This window comes from Dipodomys ordii, unplaced genomic scaffold (assembly GCF_000151885.1).
Source record: "Dipodomys ordii isolate 6190 unplaced genomic scaffold, Dord_2.0 Scaffold56, whole genome shotgun sequence".
In the NCBI taxonomy this organism is placed as follows: domain Eukaryota; kingdom Metazoa; phylum Chordata; class Mammalia; order Rodentia; family Heteromyidae; genus Dipodomys; species Dipodomys ordii.
The window spans coordinates 9,269,377-9,291,708 of NW_012267272.1; the positions used below are offsets into that span (position 1 = coordinate 9,269,377).

Consider the following 22,332-nt stretch of genomic DNA (forward strand, 5'->3'; position numbering starts at 1 on the left):
TTTTTACATCTTCATGTGATTTTTCTGCTACTTCTACCATGTCTTCAAGTCATGGTAGTCTATATTTAACTGATTCAGTCTATTGGCTAAACTTTCAAATAAGGCCTTCTAATTTGACTTATAGAACTTTTCGAGAATTTTAATTTTTTCAAGATTTCTGTATCTTTATTGAATTCTTTATTGAAGTCTTATTTCATTCAGATGTTTATTTTCTGAATTTCTTCATGTAGTACATGCATATATCCTCTTTAATTTCATGGATCATTTAAACAAAATCATCCTTTTGAATGTTTTGTCTGGGATTTCATCCATTTCATTTTCTTTAGGGTCCATTCTTGTGAAGTTGCTATCTTTCGGGAGTAGTCATGGTGCGTTTTATTTCCTTTCATCTTTCTCATATTCTGGTTGACTTGCATGTCTGAGATCAAGCCATTGGTTGAGAATATGTTTTAAGGCTTTCATTCCATTTACTAATTGCACATACATATGTGTAGCCAGATTCCAACTCATCCTCCTCTCTCTCTCTCCCTCTCCTTCCCCCCACCCCTCTCTGAGAGAGGGTGGTTATTCTGCCAATCATAGGCTTGGTCCTCTGTTTCCATAATGATCCATACAAGATGGGACTTACTCCTTTCTGAAAAAGGTGGTGCCACTGCCCACTGTACTCTCTTCTTCCCCAGCTCCCGGCTATTTAAACTTGTCATTAGATCCACTTCAGACCCTCTTCTTTCTCCACCCACCTCTTGTAGCCATCTCCTTCCAGACACTGGCAGGGTCTTCTAAGACATGTGGAGCCATGCTTGTTTCTTTAAGTTCCCAGAGTAGTTCATTCTTGACCAATAGGCTCCCTTGAAGACAGCACCTCGTTCTAATTCCCTGAGATGTGCGGAGTGAAAAAAATGCCTTTCTCTCCAATGCTAGCCTGACATGGATACGTCCAAGTCACTATACCAAATCCTCACACTGGCTTAAGGCTTATGGAAAGAGCGAGACTGTCCTGCAGCTAGTTCTGTCCGTCTGTTTTCAAGGCTGCCCAGCTTACCTTGTGATGGTGACTTCACCTCTCTCTCCCATGGGGAGCCAGGGTTAGAACTGCAGAGAGTGTCCTTTACTCTGTTACCTATTTCTCTGTACTTTTCAGCTGTTCTGTCCTTCTTTCACGATTTACAATGCTCTTCCTTTTTCTCTCTTTAGAATAGTCTATTCTTTCATTATCCTGACTTTTCTCATTCACCGAGTTAGGTGGACAAAGCTTCTATTCTGCCTCCCTTCACCCTCCCAAGAACCTGAGGATTTGTTTTGGCTGTAAAGTCTTATCTGCCTGAAACCTCTTTCCTTCAACAGGTCCCTTTTCTAACTGGTACCTTTATCACATGATGGGCAGACATAGCTCCAGTGTATCATTTCTTTGAGCAATCCCATCCAGTCCACAGAGAAGAGAGTTTCCTGATGGTTACAGAGCAGTGGGCACACTGCATTACAGTTCACTGACTGTTACAAGTAGAGATCAAGTTTCTTGCTATTCTTTCACCAACAAGGAAAATCCATCTCCCAGATTGGTACAGCCATACAGGAAGACAATTACTGAACTCTGACCAGAATGTATGGTTTTTTACTTGTTTGTCTGGTTTTGCTTAGTGTGGTGGTGGAAGCCTGTAATCCTAGCACTCAGGAGACAGTGACAAAAGATTATTTTTTTCGCTTGATCTGAGTGCCTGGTTGCTGTCCTTGAGCTCTTTTGCTCAAGGCTAGCACTCTACCACTCTGAGCTGTAGCACTACTTCCAGTTTTGTGGTGGTTAATTGGAGATAAGAGTCTCACAGACTTTCCAGCCTGAGCTGGCTTTGAACCCTGATCCTTAGATCTCAACCTCCTGAGTAGCTAGGAAGCCAAGATTTTGTGTTCAAAACCAACTTGAGGCTCATAGACTATTTCAAATTTTTTTTTTTTAAAAAAAGGGCTGGGAAGGTGGCTCAGTGGTAGAGTGCTTGCCTTTGAGGCCCCAGGTTTGGTTTCTCAGGACCACATAAGCAAAAAGAAAAAAGCCGGAAGTGGCGCTGTGACTCAAGTGGTAGAGCGCTCGCCTTGAGCTGAAGAGCTGAGGGACAGCGCCCAGGCCCAGAGTTCAGACCCCACGACCGGACCCAAAAATAAATAAATAATAAATAAATAAATAAAAATAAAACACTTCAGGTCTGTTCTTTGCCTACCATTCTGTTCCTTATTTTATCAAGCTTCCTTGATAATTCTACTAGATAATTGTTTTTATGATGTTCATTTATGACATTAAGCATGTGAAAACAAACCCAGCCCTCACCCTCTACTCACATAATACTGATACATTTCTTGCTGATGCCATGAGTTAGAAAGAACAACTTTTTGAGAGAGTAGATCTCATGTGATGTGATATTACCACACTAGAATTCAAAGGAAAAAAGAGACCATTCTTTCTAACTTAGGAGTTCCTTTGTGTTCTGTGTGTTTAAGAATGGGTGTGTGATTCTGGCCTGTGCTCAGGTCATTGTTTGGTGAAAGCTTTGTGTCTGTGATAAGCTCATGATAACACGCCATTACTTTCTTGAGTAGGTTTCCACCTACTGGCCCGTCATTCAGTGTTGGTCACAGTTGTCCTGCCTAAAATGGGTCCACCTCAATGGCACGATCTGAAGGAGGCTGCAGACTTTGAACTTTGTGATGATTACATGTAGGGTACACATTACTTTTTAACTTAAAAATACAAAGGAAAAAGGCAGTTATCACTCTAGTCTTAGGCTAGTCACATTTTGATGTATCTTCTCTTAAATATTGTTGTGCATACATATGCAACGGGAAGACTAATGGTAACAGAGGTTTAGTGAAGGTATAACATCATGTGAGGAGAAGGAAATCCAGTTCTTTATTTTAAGGTGGGAGCTGGATCTTGCCACTTAATCTTTCCCTTTGTACTTTAGTTTCCTTCACAGCCAAGTTCCTGAAGGAGCTGTTAACACTCCCTTTCTCCACTTCCTTACTGCCATGGAATCCATTCTTTCTTAGGAAGCAGAATTTCTGGGTGATACTTGAAGTTCATTCTCATGAATTCTAGACTGAGCCTGGACAGTAGGACCGTGTATTTTTCTCCTGTCTGAATGCATGGGTGCAGGCGGAGCTGACAGAGTCTAACCCAGGTATGGATTTTGGGAATACCACAGAGTAAGAGACCCAAGGAAGTTAAGAGCAGATGTCAGGGTGTGATAGCTGACCAAAGAATTGAAATTGATAGAGGCAAAAGGGGGAGAAGGTTTAAAGGAAAGTCTGCATAAAGTGTAGGTCTCTGTGGGTCGAAGGTTATTGCAGTTAAGGTGAAGAAAGGGAATGAGCTACAAAATAGAAGAAGAAAAAAAGCTGCTTGGAGAAAAGAAGGATTCAAATTAAGATGGCAATAAATGAAGTCAGTCAAGCCCACAGACAAAAGATGCATGTTTTCCAGTATATGTAGAAGCTAGATTTAGCTTACAAACTCCTGAGTAAATATGTTGGGTAGCAGGCAAGTGTATACACATGTATTAACTGAAATATGGTAGATTCAAGGGAGATCTCAAATCGTGTATTTCATTAGAAAGCCAAAATTCAAGTTGAGCAGAAGTAGGTAGGTACTTAAAGGGTGAAGTAGAGTCAATTGGGGAGGGGTAGACAAATGAAAAAGAGAAGAAGGGGAAATACAATGTATCTTGTGTACACAGTGTACATTGTAGAAAATAAAGAGCGAGGGAAGGGGAGGAATGGATGAGAATGTGGAAAGGGGTGACATTGATCATGATACATTGTATTCACAAACTGCTTTGTTAAACGGCAAGTTTTTTTGTAAAACTACTTCAAGATAGTAAAAAACTAATCTTAAATGGGGTGCTGGTGGCTCCTGCCTTAATTCTAGCTACTCAGGAGGCTGAGATCTGAAGATCACGGTTCAAAGCCAGCCTGGGCAGAAAAGTCCCTATGAGACTCTTATCTCCACCACTCAAAAACCGGAAGCAGCACTGGGGCTTAGGTGGTAGAAGGCTAGCCATGAGCACAAAGAGGTTCAGGGACAGCAGCCAGGCCCTGAGTTCAAGCCCCACAACGGACCAAAAATAAAACAACAACTTAAAAAAAGGTGATGGGTGCAAAAAGGTCTATGTGAAGCTGTGCTGAATAACATGTTAGCCACTAGCCAAGGGTGACCACTGACCACTGCAATGGGCATAGTCCAAACTGAGCTGTGCAATCAACGTAAAAGCACCTCAAATTCCTGGGACTTTTACACGCCAAGAAAATGGAAACTACTGTTGAGCACTTGTGGCTCACACCTGTAATCTAAGCTCTTGGGGAAGACAGAGAGCAACAGGATTAGTGCCCAAGGCCAGTGAGGGTGGCTAAGGCAAACCCTCACGAAACCCCATCTCAACCAAGAGCTGGGTAAAATGATGTGCTCTTGGCTGTGAGGGAGGCTGGGATTGAACGTATCACCATTTGAGGCCAGCTCAGGCAAAAATGTTTGTAAAAAAGAAAAAAATGGGCATACATCTGTCGTCTCAGCTATGGTGGGAAGCTTTAAAAAAGGATTGCAGTCAAGCACTAGTGACTCATGCCTGTAATCCTTGACACTCGGGAGGCTGGGATCAGAGAGGAACAGATTCAGAGCCAGCCCAGGCAGACAAATCTAAGTGTGTTTTATCTCCAATTGACCAGCAAAAAGCTGGAAGCGCAACCATGGCCCAAGAGGTAGAGTAACAGCTGTGATCGCAAAAGCCAAGCGAGAACATGAAGTTCAAGTCCCGGTACCAGCATAGTAAACAACAAAAAACAGGACAATAGTCCAGGCTAGTTCCAGGCAAAGAATGAGATCATAGCTGACAGATAACCAGAACCAAAAGGGCTGAAGGTGTCTCAAGTGGTAGAGCATCTGCTAGCCCTGAGTTCACACCTCAATACTGAAAAACAAAAAAAAAAAACAAAACTCTGCAGGGGGAGGGGGAGCTATGAAGCTATTTCACTAATATTTTAAAAATTACCCATCATATATTAAAGTATTAAAATAGTCACATTGATTCAAGGTACATTATTAAAATTAATGTCACTTATTTATATTTTACTTTTAAAAAATTATGTTTGTGACTCATATTTAATTTTCTTTCAGGGATGTAGTGATGGTGATGAGGCAAGTTATGAGAGGAGAGAAATTTAAGGGAGAAGGAAAAAATAAAGATGGAGGGCTGGGAAGGTGGCTCAGTGGTAGAGTGCTTGTCTCGTATACATGAGGCCCTGGGTTCAATTACTCAGTACCACATAAACAGAAAAAGCTGGAAGTAGTGCTGTGGCTCAAGTGGTAGAGCACTAGCCTTGAGTGAAGAGCTGAGGGACAGTGCCCAGGCCCAGAATTAAAGCCCCTCGATCCACCAAAAAAAAAAAAAGATGGATCATCTGTGTGAGTACTGAAATGACTCAGAATTCATAGGAGAGTCATATTGGAGTGAGTGACAGTGAACTAGCCGTGACACTGTTTAAGAAATGAAGATGTGTGCTCCAGGGTGATAGATGATTGTACAGTACACCCGTGTGATGAGACAGTGAGTGATGTGCAACTCAAGAAGCTGGGAGGAATGGGAAGCTGGTGACCAGGCAACTTGTCTGGATGTAGCAATGAGGACCCGAAGAGTTATTGTCCTGTTACCAGGTCTAATGCTGAGAAGGTTGTGGCGAGAAGACACTGCCACTGGCAAGGACCCAAGCGAGGAGCCGGGTCCTCAGAAGAGATCTAGGTTAGAACAAGCAGGGAGAGGACATGTTTTCTAGGCATAGTCTGGGAGCACCAGAAAGCACTTGGACAGAGGGGAGGAGCCAGAGAATGTGCTGAGAACCTGGAGCTTCATTTGGTCCTAACCTATGGAGGTTCAGAGAGAGCTCTGGTGGTCTCAAGGCAGAGAGACTAGAGTCAAGGCTGTGAGGCCGGGGTGGGGGGAGGGGAGAAGGAAGGTAGAGAGGATGAATGTCCATTCTTCATTTCTGCTGGAGGACGGAGATAGGTGGAAAAGGGCAGCGTCTGAGGAAGGGAGCAGGCCTGCATCTTACACCTGGGCCACCTTTGCCGAAACAGCAGTGCAGGCCCATCATCCTAAGCCTTCTCTAACTTCTCATGCAGTACTTCTGCCATGGTTTGGGTCTTGAAAGTCCCCCCAGAAGCCTGTATTGTAATGTGACCACCAACCTCTGATGCTTATTTGATGGTCGAGGATGTAGCCTAGTGAAGGAAGGTAGATTATTTTGTGTGTGTGTGTGTGTGTGTGTGTGTGTGTGTGTGTGTTTGCAGTGGATGCTAGGACTTGGCCCTTTCTCTCCCTCTCTCTCCCTCCCTTCTCTCTTCTTCCCTCCCTGTCTCTTTCCCTTCTTCCCACTGCTTCCTGGCCACCATGAAGTGGTTAGGCTCCTCTATCTACTCCTGCTATGAGGTACGAGCCACCTGTCACCAAGCCAACAGGGCCAAGACACCAAAAAAACCGGAATGTCTAAATCCACAGGCTAAAAAAAAAAAACAACATTTCCTCCTTTAAACTGATTTATCATATTTTGTCATGGCGATTGAAAGCTAGGTAGCACCACTAGATAAGTGATTTCTTCAGCCAACAACAGCTTCACATTATTACCCAGAAGGCAGATGACTTATAAATGTGAGCCTTCAGTGTGATTCTCTGCCCTTAATGCAAATTTCCCATGATGTCCTATACATGAACTCATTCTGGTCCTCTCCAGAAGGAAACACAGTCTTGCTCCCAGAGCTGTGCCCTGTCACAGAAAGCACCATTGGTCCAAGACATCTTCCTTCCTCCCTCCTCCCCCAAACTCCCCTTAGCACCTGTCAATGATTTCATGTCTCCCTCAACTATCTACTTTTGTCGGTGTCCAAACTTACCCTCTGTTTCTGGAGTTCTACCATAGCCTCTTCACTGCCCACCTCAGCACAAGCCCTCCTGCTGTGGTCCACAGAGCCCTGTTCCGGTATTTCCCAATATTCTTTTTCATCCCCCAACTCTGCAGTGGCTTCCCATCATTCTCTGGATAAATCAAAGCTCTTCCTCATGCTCTGTAGTCTCTCTCTCCCTGTCCAGATTTCTCTCACCTGTGCTTGTACTTCATTCTCAGATGCCCTGCCAGGCCTGGTTCTTTGAATGGGTTGTGCTTGTGGTTGAGCACTAGGCTCTCTCTGCACAGAATGCTTTCACTTCCCCCTCTGCCCAGCTAACTCCTGCTTATCTTTCAGACTCAGCTTGGACAGCTCTTCCTTGAGCTACCATACTAGGTCACAGCTGCCAATCAGATCCTGTTTCAGGATCCTGTATCCTGTCCTTGTTTGCTGAGTGGTTGTCTCTCCTAATAAATTTCCTAAGGACATAGACTCTGCAGGGGCTAGGATCATGTCTGCTTTTGCTCAATAATATATCCTAGTGCAAAACAAAATGTCCTGTACATAGTAGGTGATCAATAAGCATCTGTTAACGAACCAGATGATTCAAGAGGTCATTAAAAAAAAAAAACAACCCTCAACCTTTGCTAAATCCAGGGTGTCTATGTGATCCAATGATTTTGGAAACTCAGTTTCACTCAGTAGATGCTTGTAAGGCCCTGGCTCTGTGCAGGTTTGTTCTGGGCCTATTCTCTTCAACTGCTACTAAACAGACTGGAATGATGATGTTAGAATTGGGGAGATTGTTGGGTTGCATCTCCTATTGGGTACTGATGCCCATACTGATTTTCTTGAGCATCTTGACAAGTCTTAGTGGCTGCTGTTCATGGTAGACACCTCTGTCTTTCTAACACAGTGCCCATGTGCCATATTGTTCCTGCTTCTGGGTGGTGAGGCAAATAGCAACACAGGGGTTGGCAGGAAGGGCAGCCAAAGGAAGTTTGAACAAGGTCTGTGGGTTAGCACATGAGCACCCACTTCCTGTGTCAGATCAGCCCAGTGGGATTTTTAGGTTAAGCCCACCAAATTAAAAGGAGTGAAAGCTGGTGAGCAAGAAGAGCTGCTAAGTACCTTCCATCTGAAGCAAGAGAGATTATAAATCTCTATTCACCCCCCACTCCATGAAATGTTTCCTCCTTCTAATGACTTAGTTGAGCTATTTTCAGTGACAAACACTCCAGCTTTTAGGCCAGGCTCTCTTGGATTTTGGCTTCCTCTGGGTACAGAGAGAAGAAAGCAGCAGATGCCCCACTAGTGCGGCTTCAGTGCCAGCAACCTGCTTGGTCTGTCATGGGTGCCCTGGGCCTCTTTTCCTGTCTGCCCTTCTCGGCTCCCATGGTTGCTGACTCTTTGCCATCTGACCATCTGCCTTGCCCTGCCCCCACTTTTCTGACTTGCTGATGCTTACAGTATCTTTGGGTGCCCATCTGGTCTAGCCCTATGGATGAAGAACTCTTGCCTTTCCTCTGCTCCTTAAACACCATGTGCAGATTGCAACTCTTCCTCCTCCTCCTCTTCCTCCTCCTCATTGCTGCTGGGTGCCTAAGGAGACATCAATGAGGACTGGATAGTAAGGAGGCCACTTGCCTATTGTGATTAGTGTCCCCACAACAAGCAATGTCTATGGGGCAGATGATTACAACTCCAGTGTCCCTCCCACTGCCCCCTTTAAAGAACTGGATTATTACTAATTATTATTTTATTATTACTTTGTGCTGGTACCAGGGCTTGAAATCAGAGCCACTACTACTTGAGCCACATCTCCATTTCTGGCTTTTATGTATTGGTAGTTAATGGAAGATAAAAGTCTCTGGGACTTTCCTGCTCAGGCAGCCTTTGAGTTTTGATCCTCAGATCTCAGCTTCCTGAGCAACTAGGATTACAGGTATGAGCCACTGGCTCTGGGCTAGGATTGTTTATCTTTATAGCCAGAGTGTCTGGAATCTTAACATTCTCTTAGTACCTAGGGCTGGCCTGAGGGCGGTGCAGGGGAGGAGATTGCATGTAGGAGGATGCTCTGACGTCTGCTTCCTAAACTGATCTGGAGGAAACAGGCCCAAGGGCTTCTGTGGTTAGTCCCGTCCTTCCTTTGAAGGAGTGGCCCTGAGGGCAGAGCAGGAAGACACTTGGTCTGGGCTTTGGAGGCGAAACTCCTCAGGTCCAACCTACAGCTTTATCCTCAGCTCATCCCAATTTCACCAATGTATCTGTAGTTCCACTAACTAGAGTTTGTTCCATACCGTGGGGCAAGGAGGGGGTAGTAACTAACATTTGACAGCAAATGGGAAACTGCACCTGTGCTCATGGCACTCCGTCAGAACAAGGAGAGCATGCTGCACCAGGCAAAAAAGACACAATGGTTTCCATTCCTCTCCTTTTATTTCTTGGATCATAAAATAAGGCATGTTCACCACAGGAGAAAATACAACTGTAAAGGCCTTTTTGTCCTAACAATTCTTGTGAATGCACCTGGAACAATACTACTAACACAAAAGCATAGGTAATAAAACACACAGGTTCTCATTCATTCTCTCTCTCTCTTTCTTTTTTTCTCTCTCTCTCTCTGTGCACATGCAGATAGATGAATGTGATGATGTTTTTGTGACATAAAATGGTGGCTCACAGGTAAGGGGGAGAAGCCAGTGGAGGCAGAATTGAAATGGCTGTGGAATGTTAGAACAAGAGGAGCCATGGAATACAAGGGTACAATTCAGATGGGGGCGGGGTGTGTGTGGATGAGGATATTGAAAATAAGAAAAATATTTGTATGGCAAAAACCTGTGCAGTTTTGGAGCAGAACTTCCAACATCTAGTTAGTCTCATTTTCCTTAAATGGAAAATTGGGTAATAATGTATATTCTCACAAGGGTTTAAAATGAGAAATAGAGATGATATATTTAAAAGGCACAGCTATACATTGAGTATGAGCTTCTTTTTTTTTTTTGTACTTATTTTTCTTTCATGGGATTGGAACTGGAACCCAGGGCCTCTTGTAGGTTAATCAAGTGCTCTACCGTAAGCCTTTTCCCCAGTCCTAAGGGTGCACAATGATTGTAGCTGATATTGTTATTGCCACTGTGTTGTGTTGCTATGGTTACAGTGCTTCAGCAGGGCAGTGTCAGGCATCTAGTTGTCCCTGTCCCAGACAGCAGATACAACCCCCCCCCCCACCATGACCTCCTTCATTTCATTTTGGAATAAATTCATTTATTTGTTCCTATCTTGCTTCTTCCTTTTCCTCTCCCATAAGTGGATTTCTTTATGCTGTGTATCCTTGAGGAAAACTTTCTGATGTCTGTGGCTGTAAATCTTGAGGTGTGTAACGATGTTTTAGATAGCAAAGGTCAATGATCAATCTCTTACTTCCTCTCTCAGGCCTGGGGCTGGTGGTCATGCTTTTAAGTGAAGACATCCACTTCTTTGTCATAATTTACACATACCTGAGGAGAGCAGTCATAATGGTTTGCTCAAGAAAAAATACTTAAGAATTATGAAGTCAGTTCCTGTTCATTGTCAGCAGCTTTGTAGCATTGATTCTGAAGCTCTGGACATTCTGGTCCAGTGATTCTGTCCTTTGGGAGGAAATTCTGTGTTTCTACTTGCATTCAGAAGGCTGGCTTTGAAGTCTTAAGCTTGAATATTCTGCAATCTGAGGGCTTGTCGTTGTCAGTAAAACTAAGCCTTCCTACGCACTCTTCTATTCTTGATTTATAAATAGGCTCAGCTGCCTAACAATTACACATACTCTATTTTGCACATGTACATTTCTTGGAGGAGATTTGTTTTTAGAAGGCAGGTGGCTTTTACTCTGATGAAGTTAACTTAGTCCAGCCCCCCTCCCCACCTCAAGTAAGTACCTTTAGGAGAATAGAGATGAGGCATTTGGTCTTCAAAGCTTAAGGAACAATCTCCAACATGCACAGGATCTTCAGTATCAAATTCCTAACAGATCTTCACAGAGGCAGGCCCAGGACCGGCCTGTGCGTGTCGTGAGAACGTGTGTACCTGTGCGCTTTGTATCATGTGTGGCCTCACATGTTTTGGCTGTGGAAAAACAATACCAGTGACAAAGACAAATAAGTTGCTGGAGAAAAGAAAGAAATGGGAAGGTGATGAAGTTGTAGTATCATTAAGGATGATCACGGAAGGAACAAAAGGGTCTCACAAATATCGAGACCTGGGGAGAGTTTTTCCTGGCAACCCAGAACATACACATAGGAAGAAGCTACCTCAGGCTTAACTGGGTCGCATTTCGACTCTCAAGGGAGAACTGGGACTTGAATCACCACAGCATTCTATAGCATCTTCAGATATGACATTCCACTCATCTCTCCATATAAGGAAGTAAGGCGGGTGACTAGTATCATTCTTACAGATGGAGAAAGTGAAGAGGAATGAACCGGGCACTGGTCAAGCTGGGACTTTGATCTATGGTATCTAGAGCTCTCTTTCGCCTGGAAATTCAGGGTTGCTGATGTCCGGGTGCAAAGCAATGAAGTCTGGCTTTCGTGAAAGCCTGTTTTGTTTTGTTGTTGTTGTTGCAAATTCACGAGGTTGGTAGACATGAACTCAAAGCATAGCCCAAATACTTCTGTAGAGTTAGGGGGTAGTGGATATGGAGGCTTAGGGGCTGGAAACTGTGGAGGCCTTAAAGAAGACAATGGATGACAGTCAGGAATGTCAGATGAAAGAAAAAGGCGCCTGAGGGGGAATATTGCCCTAGAGGGTAAAAGGCTTGATTCCGTAATTTATGAGTGTAGAAGAAAGCAGGCCTCGATTGGGTAGATTTTCTTGTGCAATTAAAAAAAAAAAAAAAAGCAAACCCTAGCCTGGGGCGCTGAGGAATCTGGTCGGACCAGTGGAGGGCCCCAGCGAGTCTTCAGTGCCCCGAGGTGGCCCATGGGCGCTGCCAGGGTGTGGGTCCCAGCAGGCTGGGAAGCAGCATGGAGGAGCGCCTGGTTGTCCGTGGCAGTCTGTGTGAGTCTTTTCTGGTCCAGGTGGGCTGCCTGCCCTTCCTCGCCTCCGCCCCGGTGGGCCCACCGACCCTGCGTCCCACCTCCCCGGGTGTGGGGTGTGGGTGGGTGGTGTGCAACTGATCTGCTAGCTGGGGGGCAAGGCGGGGGGGGCAATGCAAATTCCTAGTAGCCCCTTCTAAGTGGCTGCCCTGCGCCCCGAAAGACGCAGCTGGGGGGGGGTGCGCGCGTACGCGCACGCACACACACAGACGCAGACACACACACCGACACATACAGGCCGGCCACAGAGAGGCCTGGATGTGTGTGGGGCAGGGGGGGGGGGCGGCAGAAGGGAGGTGGGAACGCCCCCCTCGACATCCCCGCCCACCCCGGAGAACCAGTGCCCTGCCGGGCCTGCCAGCTGGCGGCTGACCCCTGAGCTTTGGGGACGCTGGGGGGAGGAGGGGGGGAAGGTGGGGGGCAGGTAACGGCAGGCCAAAGAGGAGGGGTGGGGGCTGGGTACCCCTGGGACACCCGCCCCCAGCCGATCCCGGAGAGGGGACGGTGAGTCAGATCCCGGGCACCGCCGCGGGTCGGGCGGGGGGGGCGGGGCAGGTCAGGAAATGACATCAGAGGCCTATGTTAGGGGAAGGGTGGTCGGTGCCCGACGGGGTGGGGGCGACGGGCGGGGGAGAATGGGGGGGGGACCTTGGCGGAGCCTAAGGCCCTGGGGCAGGAGCAGGGGGGGGTGCCTTTCCTGGGGGAGGGGGTGGTTCCTAGCTCGTCCGCCCTCCCCCAGCTCTCCCCGCCCCCCTCCCCGGGCCTCTCCTTGTATGGTCTGGGCGCCGCTCTCCGCCCGCCCCCCTCCCGCCCTCCCCTTTCCCGGCGTCCGTCCCTCCACGCCCGGCTCCGAGGCTGCCGGGGACCCGGACGCAGAGTCTGCGGACCGTGCGCCGAGCGCTCATCCAGTCGCCGAGCGCGCGCTCCCGCCGGCGGTGAGGCGCGCGTGGGGAGGGGACGCGGGGGACGCGGGGCGCAGGGCGCGGATGTGGGTGGGGTGGGGAGCCCCGATCGCCGGGGAGTTCGCGGCTCGGCTCCGCGTAACCTGGCGACCCCCACCCCCACCCCGCCAGCACCCCAGTCCGGCCCAGCCATGGCCGCCCCCCGCCCGCCGCCGGTCATCTCCGTCTCGGCTCCAGCTTTTTACGCGCCGCAGAAGAAGTTCGCCCCGGTGGTGGCCCCGAAGCCCAAAGTGAACCCTTTTCGGCCCGGGGACAGCGAGCCTTCCCCGGCCGGGGCACAGCGTGCACAGATGGGCCGGGTGGGCGAGATCCCCCCGCCACCCCCGGAAGGTATGCAGTTGGGTTTGGGGTGTGTGCGTGTACGTGTGGGGGGGGGCCGGGACACCTCCCCCTCCAGTTATGCAGCTGGGCCTGGGGTGGGGGCAGCTGGGACCCCCCCTGCGGTCCCCAGGGTGCGATCCGGGCCTTGTGGAATTTGGGGGGGGTGCTCGGGAAAGTGGGTGCGGGGCGGGGGCTGGGCGCAGCCACCCCGTCCCGAGCAGATGTTCTTACCTCATCGCGGAGCCGGTGGCTGGGAGCCAGGCGCCTGGGACGGTTCCAAGTCTCCCGCCTGGGGGAGGGAGGCGGGAATGTGGGCCAGGAATCTATCCCCCCCCCTCCGGATCCGTTCTCCCAGTGTAACGGGAGCCGCACCGCTCGCTCCTGGGTCGTCCGCCTCGGCTCCCGGGGCATGGAGGCCGGGGGGGGGGCTGCGCCCTCCTCCTCCCCCCTCCCTACCCCCAGACCCTGGAGAAAGTTCTTGCACTGGGAGTTAGAGCTGTGGACCGAGGGCAATCGAGGCCCTGACGCATGGCCCTCTTTTTCTTTCCTACCCAGACTTTCCCCTACCCCCACCTCCCCTCCTTGGGGATGGCGACGAATCTGCGGGTGCCCTGGGAGGGGCCTTCCCACCCCCACCTCCCCCGATCGAAGAGCCTTTTCCTCCTGCGCCCCTGGATGAGGACATCTTCCCCTCCCCGCCACCTCCAGTGGCGGAGGAGGCGGGGTCCGAGGCCCCTGTCCCGCTCCCGCCGCAGGTATGGGGCTCGGAGGGGCCACCAGCAGCGTGGGGACTGGTGGGTCCTTCTCACCTCTCATGCCCCTTCTGTCTTGTTGGGGGGTGGGGTGGAGAAGGGTGGCCTGGGATGGGTGCTCTGACCCCTGACCCTACAGCCTAGGGAGAAGGTGAGCAGCATTGACCTTGAGATTGACTCTCTGTCTTCACTGTTGGATGACATGACCAAGAATGATCCCTTCAAAGCGCGGGTAAGGGAGGGCCCGGGACCCTAGGAAACGCTGTTGACCTGGGGGAGGCGACCAGTGGAGGGAAAAGAGGAACTCAGGCCGGGCCACCTTTATAAGTGCACTTCTGTCCTCTCTGCCTCTCCTCCCAGGTGTCATCTGGATATGTACCCCCACCAGTTGTCACTCCGTTTGTTCCCAAGTCCAATACCAAGCCTGCAGCTGGGGGCACGGCACCCCTGCCTCCTTGGAAGAGCCCTCCGAGCGCACAGCCTCCAGCTCAGGCCCCGCCGCAGAGCCAGGCACTGTTTCACGTCCAGGCTAAGCCCCAGCCTGTGTCTTCTGCTCATTTGCAGCCGCGAGGTCCCCCAGCTCCAGCCCCAGCCCCTAAGTTTCCTCCCCTGGCTCCCAAGTGGAGCGCTGGAGCCCCAGGTGGACCTGGGCCGCTGCCTAATAAAAAACTGGGGGCTCCGGAAGCCCCGTCTTCCTCCAGTGTAGGCTCCCCTCAGCCTCCGAATTTCACCTATGCACAGCAGAGGGAGAAGCCCCAAGTGCAGGAAAAGCAGCAACCAGCGCCCAGGCCACCACCGCCACCTCAAAACCAGGTGAGGGACAGCTCCAGGTGGACGCCTGGGGGGGGGGTGGATGGGAGGGGGGGAGGGAGGTGGATACCGAGGTCAGGAGCCAGAGAAGCTGGGAAAGTTGTGTGGAGGGGGGGTTGCAGGCGTGTTTGAGGTTGACTTTTCACACCCCATTGGTGAGTATCATTTGTTAGGACAGTAGGAACAGAAAGAAAGCTGTTCTCTGGCATTGGGTGGGACCAGAGATGAGGAGAGGGGGGGGAGGAGGAGGGGAGTCGGAGCAGCAAGGGCTCAGAATTAGGCGGCTTTGGTCCACCTTCTCTTACACCTCTGCCCAAGGAGGATCACCAGTTTTTTCCTGGTCTGGGATTTTGAGTGAATCTCAGCTCAGAGTACTTTCAATGCCCAAGGGTCCATCTGGAGATAGGAGCCACAGCACCAGTAAACAAGGGAACAGCCAGCCGGGCCAGCTGCAGCTGAGTGCCAAGCACTGTGCTGAGATGCTGGAAGGGAAGAGATCTCTCAGAACAGGCTCAGTGGAATGGAATTAGTGGACTGAGGATTGAATCCCCTGCTCGGCTGCAAGCGTGGCAAACTGGGAGTTGGAGCCTCCATTTCTGAGTCTTCAGAACAACAATGTCCTCTGTGATGATGAAGAGTAAATGATCTAATGTGTGGAAAGGACTAGGCTGTGTGTCTAGAATAGAACTCTGTTCAGAGTAGAAACAGAAGAGTTCTTGCCCTCTAGTTCAGGAGCTTTTTTAGAGTTGAAGGGAATCTGATGGTCATCTAGGCCCACCATCCTCATCCAAGGAGTTCATCTGATCCAAGTGGATTCTTGTAACTGAGCATCACTGCATGGTAGGAACTCAAAGTAGGAAGTCAGGACTTGGAGGACTGGCAAGTCATGAAGTTGGTGTGCCTTGAAAGACAAGTAGAGTTAAGAATCCCAAGAGGACACCTGGCACTGGTGGCTCCTGCCTACAACCCTAGCTACTCAGGAGGCTGAGATCTGAGGATTGTGACAATAAAGTCCATGAGATTCTTATCTCCAATTGACTACCAAAAAAAAAACAAAAGCCGGAAGTGGAGCTGTGGCTCTAGTGATAGAGCACTATCCTAGAGCAAACAGGGACAGTGCCCAAGCCTCAGCAAAAGAGAAGCAAGCAAAAAAAAAAAAAGAATCTGTAAAGGAGGCAACAGCATTTGAATGAAATAATACTGGCAAAACTCAAAAGTGCTGATACACAAAGGGTGTTTGGAAAACAGAAAGCACAAGGTTCCTTTGGGGGAAATTATGGAACTGTATTTGGGGGCTAGGGTAGGAAATAAAATTGCCACCAGTTTTGGGAGTTTTCTGCAAAGTTGTTGCACCAGAGACGTATGAGGTCAGAGGTCAGCAAGGTGTGAGTTTACTCCTGAGCCACACTAACGGTTAATTGCAACCAAAAATAAGACCCACAGGAAAGAACCTACAGAAGGAGGCAACCGAAAGCGGTTGGATGAGCAAAAGGGGAAAGGAGAAGAAATAAACCAGGAAGGTTCTGAACCTGGATGTGTTAGGGAGTGACAAGACTTTTGATCAAATAGAGAAGTTAGGAAGGGGAAATGGTTTGGGCCGGAAGAGGCGGGGTCCAGTTGGCAGCTTGTTGGGCAATAGGTTCCAAGAGTACTTGCCCTTTGCTCGAACTGTCAGTCAGCTAGAAATGTGGGTAATTCAGGATGGGGTCCTGAACCACAGAAGTTCATGTGATAGTACTCACAGGGACCCTGAGGCAGCAAGCTTTGAGGCATTGCACAGAGGTAGTTGATGTTTTGAGAGGAACTTTGGCTCATGCTACCTTGGCTAGGGTAGGAAGGAGAAGAGAAGTGGGGCTAGAGGAAGTGGAGCGAAACCCAAGAAGGTATTGTAGGGCTCTTCTGCTTGGCATTGGCCTAGGACTCAGATAAGGCCAGAGATTTGACTTTTAGGACATCACAGCTGGCCTTGGAGTGGTCCTTTTGTGGTCTGATAGGAACAATGTCTAAGGAGTGGTGAGAACAGGGAGTTAGTTGGTAGTGTCAAGCTGGTCCCCAAGGTTGGCAGGAAAAAGACCAGGGAAAGATGGTGTTAGTGTAGGGGGAGCCAGGAAAGTGTAGGTTAGGGGAGGGGGGCCTAAGTGTGTTTGGAAACAAAGAGGCCCGAAGTTTGTGGGGAAACAAAGAGGCCCGAAGTTTGTGGGGAAGGCTCAGTGATACCTGGGAGCAGGGACTGACCCCAGGGGCATTTCCAGGGAGCAAGGACAGGGCGGCATATGTGGTGTTTGCTATGGCGAGCAAGCAAGGACGAGGAGTGAGCTTATACTGGCTGGCTGCCAGGCCTGGAGCGGATGAGGTCATCAGTGAGCGAGAGCGAGGGGGCGAAGCTATTGGGGGCTGGAGATGGAAAAAGGTTCGGAACAGCTGCTCTGGGAAAGGCAACTGGAAATCTGGTTGGAGCCAAACAGCAGACGGAGGAGCTGGGGTTGGAGTGTGTGGAGGGCCCTGCAGTGCTTTAGGAAGTCTGTCTGCAGTGTTCAGTTTCTCTCCACCTACTTTTCTGCAGCTCAGAGGCAGAAACAGGAAGCCAGGCCGTGGTGTGACCTGAGGTTGGAGATGAGGCCAAGATAGTCCGTGTGGCTCTTGAGTAGCCAGAGTTAGCGGGAGGCCAGTGTAGGGGTGGGGGGTGGCAGGCTGGCAGCTCTAGACACATGGGGCAAGTGGGGAGTCAGGCACCCAGCCCTTCTACTAGGGTCACATAATGGAAAATGGGGGCGTATTTGAGAGGGGTCTTGGGAACCAAGAGGTTGGTAATGTTAGATTTAAGGTGTGCTGAGATGGAAGGTAACTGATGGAGAGAAATTCAGCCACGGGAGTTGCGGAGCTGTGGCATTGCTGCCAGTAGGTAGAGGAAAGCCGTTGGTAGCAGACAAGTGTGTCCTGGAGGGTATGGGTGTCCACAGAGAGGGTTCTGGTTGAATTCATCCTTCTAAAGACTAGGGCCAGTGTCTGATAGTGTGCCAAAATGGCAGGAAGGGAAGTTTGCAAGAGGAGACAGTTGGTAAAGCTTGTTTTCCAGGGACCTATGGCACTCCAGAGTAGGAGACGTGTCTTAGGGCAATATAGTTAAGAGCGGGCAGTATTGCCTCCGTAGTTCTGCTGCAGGAAAGCAGAGCAGAGCTAGTACAGATCCTTTCTGGTGTTGTTTGTAGTGGGGTTTGAATTTGGCCTTCAGCTCTCTCTTGGCCTTTTCACGAAGGCTGGTACTCTTTCACACTGACTTTTTTGCTGGTTAATTGGAGATAGAGTCTCGGGGACTTTTCTGCCCTGGCTGGCTTTGAACAGCGATTCTCACATCTCAGCCTCCGAAGTAGCTAAGATTACAGACTTGAGAAGATTGTGGAGTTCCAGGTGGCCTAGGGGCAAAAAGACAGGGATTGTGGCTCTTGGGTGGCCTTAACCCAATACAGATGACCAATTCAGTGTTGCTGTGGAAAGGTCTTTTGAACACATGTGGTCCAGGTCAGAAGGTCTCCCCAAGTTCTCTGGGTCCCACAGCATTCTGTCTCTCACCCCCCCTGCCCCCCCCCCCGCCCCACCTGCGCGTTCCAAGTCTCCTCCAGTATTCAGTCTCTTATAGGAAGAAGGGGTGGTGAGCTTCTCTCTCAGGAGGGACCCCGGGATGTCTTGGGGTTCTGGGGGGTTGGGGCTCCAGCGGACAGCTCTGGGGTTTAACCTGTGCTTGCATCCTCACGCTGACAGGGGCTGCTCAGCAGCAGGTGGGCCGGGTAGGTGTGTACGTGCGCCCCCCGAGCGCGCGCCCCCTTTTGTGCACGCAGCGCGCCCCTCCCCTGCGGGGAGGTGGGCGTGTCCGAGCATGCTCTGTGAAGTCGATGCGTGCGTGGCCTCTGCGTGTTAGGTGCTTCAGTGACCTGAGCTGCTGTGTGCGTGGCCTCCTCCGTGGCTTAGTTGTTCCGGCCTGTCTCTGTGACCGCTGCGGGGGCGGGGCGAGGGTTTCGGGCGCCCGGGGAGGAGGGGTGTGGAGATGTGTCCCTCTAAGAGATCCAAGCTAAGGTCAGTGCCTGCCACTCTGTGATGTGTTGGGGGGGCCTCCCCCTGGAGAGAAAAGGAGGGGTTGGGAAGGTTGGGATCTGAGCAGCCAGGGAACCAGGCTGGATGAAGAGATCGGTTAGTCTGGGCGGGCTCCTGGAGGGGGTGACCCTGGCCGGATAGGAAGAAAAGTGTCGTTTCCTAGGTGCGCTCTCCTGGGGCCCCAGGACCCCTGACTTTGAAGGAGGTGGAGGAGCTGGAGCAGCTGACCCAGCAGCTGATGCAGGACATGGAACAGCCCCAGAGGCACTCCGTGTCCGTGCCTGTGGATGGTGAGTGGTGGGCTCTTTCTCTCTTCTGTCCTTCGGGTATTGTGCTGGCCACAGATGCGGTTGGAGGGTCCCCGGGGAGCTTGTGAGAAGGCTGTGCTGCCGCCACCTCCTCCTCTTCTTCCTCTTCCTTCCTCTCCTCCTCCCCCTCCCCCTCCTCCTCCTCCTCTTCCTCTTCCTTCCTTTTCCTTCCTCTCCCCCTCCTACTCCTCCTCCTTCTCCCCCCCTCCTCCTCTTCCTCCTCTTCTTCTTCTTGATGGGGTTGTTTTTTTCCCAGAGACATGTGGTCAATGCCAGAAGCCACTGATCCGGTCAGAGCCGGCTGTCCGAGCCATGAGCAGGCTGTTCCATCTGACCTGCTTCACCTGCCACAAGTGTAACAAGGAGCTTCAGGGGCAGCAGTTCTACAACGTGGACGCGTCACCATACTGTGAGGGCTGCTACACCGTGAGTCCTACTTTGAGCTCTGGGGTGGATTGGGGCTGGGGGGGGAGGGGGTTCAGGGAGCCCCAGGAGTCATCAAACCCCGCTCCTTCTGCCCCTTAGAACACCTTGGAGAAGTGTCACTCCTGTGGGAATCCCATCACCGAACACATGCTGAGGGCCTCCGGCAAACTCTACCACCCGAAGTGCTTCACCTGTGTGGTCTGCGGCTGCCTCCTGGAGGGCACCTCCTTCATCATGGACCAGGCCAGCAAGCCTCACTGCGTCCCCGACTACCACAGGTGAGGACCCACCCACGCCCCCCCCTGGCTGGTTTCTCTGGGTTTCATTCATACTTTGTCAGGTAGCCAAGGTCCCACAGAGCTTCAGGACAGTTCCAGACTCAGGTCTTGCTTTCTGGCCCCTGGGGACGACAAGGGACAACTTGTCCCAAAGGTCTGGATGGAACGTCCCATGACTGGCCTTGGCCAGGGACATGTACCACGGTGTGCAGTGACTGTTCACCTGCAAGTCGTTTCTTTTGCACTCAGTTTGGAGCACTGTTTTTTAGTTGAGTTTTTGTTTTTTTTAGAAACTGGGACAGTCATTTTGTCAGGATGGCTAGTAAAATACCTTCATAGTGCTAAAAGGAAGCTGGGAAAAGAACATTGTCAATCTCCACCTTGGAGATTGTCAAGATTCCACCATGGGTGGCCCGTGTTCCCTGGCACTGTCTAGGATCAGAGGAAAGGCACTGATATATTGGTGTGGTAGACCAGGAGGGGCCTACCACATTACTAATGCTAACTACAGGAGCGGCCTCAGCTGTTGTGGTAAGCCAAAACACTGGCAGGGTGCTCTTTGCTTCAGGGTCAGGTTTGGTGCTTGGTCTTTGGTCTTTGATGAGAAATTGCTCCACCAAAAACATGGGTGCCAGTAGCTCACGCCTGTAATCCTAGCTACTTAGGAGCCTGAGGATCGCGGTTTGAAGTCAGCCCCGGCAGAAAAGTCCCTGTGAGACTTATATCTCCAATCAACCACTCAGAAACTGGAAGTGGTGCTATGGCTCAAAGTGGCAGAGTGCTAGCCTTGAGCAAAAGGGCTCAGGGACAACACTGAGGCCCTGAGTTCCAGCCCCACAACCCCTTCCCCCAAGAAAACCCCTCAAAGAAATATGGGACAAACAGAATATGTGGGGTTTTGTACCCAGGGGTCATGAAAACCTGAGGTGCTGCTGGCTCCATGGAACTCATGGTCTTGTTCTCTATGTCCATCCCCCTCCCCTGCAGGGCGTATGCCCCAAAGTGCTCTGTCTGCTCAGAGCCCATCATGCCTGAGCCTGGCTGTGAAGAGACTGTGCGAGTGGTCGCTCTGGAGAAGAACTTCCACATGAAGTGTTACAAGTGTGAGGTCAGCTGTCCCTCTGGGGAGCCCCGTTGAGTCTTAGATCGTCTTAAGAGAGGCAACTTCCCTCTGTGTGTGTGTGTGTGTGTGTGTGTTGTTTTATAGTGTCATGGGATTGAGATGGGGCGCGGTGTCCAGTGAGGTTGCAGAAGTCTTGGCAGAATGGAGCTGAAAACCAGATGCCACTGGCTCAATCCTGTAATCCTAGAGCTACTTCTGGAGGCCGAGATCTAAAGATCATGGTTTGAAGTCAGCCTAGGCAGGAAAGTTTGTGAGGCTCCTGTCTCCAGTTAACCAGCACAAAGCCAGAAGTGGCGCTGTATGTAGCTCAAGTGGTTGAACGCCAGTCTTGAGAGAAAAGCTTAAAGGACAATGTGCCCAGGCCCTGAGTTGAGTTCAAGTCCCAGCATCAGCACAACACAAAACAAAAACTTCCAGAAGGGAGCTGAGACAAGATGAGAAGACCCCCAAACCTGTTATTTTGCGGGTGGGCACCATGACCCCTCTTGTCTCCGGGGGAGGCCTGATGGGGGGTGAGGAGCGTGAAGGTGGCCGGTCAGGAAGAAGGGGTGAGTGATGGGACCATCCTCAGCTCTGAAGCACTTGATGACCAATTTAAAGCTAGAGCAGGAGCCTTCCCACGCTGAGCGCCCCTTACCTTTCTTCCTTCTCAGGACTGTCAGAAGGTTCTGTCCATCCAGGCTGATGACGAGGGCTGCTTCCCTCTGGATGGTCATGTGCTTTGTCGGACTTGCCACACTGCGAGAGTCCAGAGCTGAGTGAGGAGGACCAGGCCGCCTTTCCACTTGTGGGCCCATTCCCTATCACGGACCACACCCACACGGACAACAGTCCTTTCCTTCTGCCCACCCCCACCTAGCCCCTCCCTCCATTCCAAACCCTTTGCCAGCATCTTAAGTGCTCTGGACCCAGGGCCCCAGCATGGCCCAGGTGGGGTGCTGAAGCCCGTCCTGGGGCTCCAGTCTTTGCTCATCCCCTGTAGGGATCTCCAGGACCCCACCCGAGGGGCACCACTTTAGTGCTGCCGCTTTCACCGCTGCACCGATGACCCTGCCCGTCCTGAGCAGTCTCTGCACTCCGCTTGCTGAGGGCTGGGAGCTAAAACCTCGGCCCTCTGGGAGCCTGAACACCCCCCCCCCCCCGCCCCATGCTGTCAGGTTGTGGCTATAGCTCCAAATGGAAATAAAACCTTGTTTTGCAGAATTGTCAGTAGTCAACTGACTCTTGGCTGGAGTAGATAGAAGGATCAAAAGACTAGGAGTAAGGATGAAA

General features: G+C 50.6%; 1 protein-coding gene across 3 annotated transcripts; it reads left to right on the forward strand.

The window, feature by feature from the left end:
- Positions 1-11,936: 11,936 nt before the first annotated feature.
- Positions 11,937-22,263, forward strand: Zyx (zyxin). Of its 3 annotated transcripts, none has more exons than XM_013021715.1 (10): positions 11,937-11,953; positions 13,065-13,283; positions 13,830-14,029; positions 14,166-14,258; positions 14,387-14,839; positions 19,089-19,215; positions 19,490-19,659; positions 19,759-19,937; positions 20,925-21,045; positions 21,714-22,263. In XM_013021715.1, exons 2-10 carry the CDS (start codon positions 13,085-13,087, stop codon positions 21,816-21,818), a joined length of 1,647 nt encoding a protein of 548 aa, XP_012877169.1. In that variant the 5' UTR covers positions 11,937-11,953; positions 13,065-13,084; the 3' UTR covers positions 21,819-22,263. The 3 variants fall into 3 exon arrangements, with proteins under 3 accessions (XP_012877169.1, XP_012877171.1, XP_012877170.1); XM_013021717.1 differs by lacking the exon at positions 11,937-11,953 and adding an exon at positions 12,471-12,495; XM_013021716.1 differs by lacking the exon at positions 11,937-11,953 and adding an exon at positions 12,846-12,926.
- The last annotated feature ends 69 nt before the right edge of the window (positions 22,264-22,332 follow it).

Excerpts from the sequence above, each read along its gene's own strand:
- Zyx (XM_013021715.1), top strand. The coding sequence starts at position 13,085 with ATGGCCGCCCCCCGCCCGCCGCCGGTCATCTCCGTCTCGGCTCCAGCT. Across the intron at positions 14,840-19,088 it reads CACCGCCACCTCAAAACCAG|GTGCGCTCTCCTGGGGCCCC; the intron begins GTGAGGGACAGC and ends GTCGTTTCCTAG. Across the intron at positions 19,938-20,924 it reads TGCGTCCCCGACTACCACAG|GGCGTATGCCCCAAAGTGCT; the intron begins GTGAGGACCCAC and ends CCTCCCCTGCAG.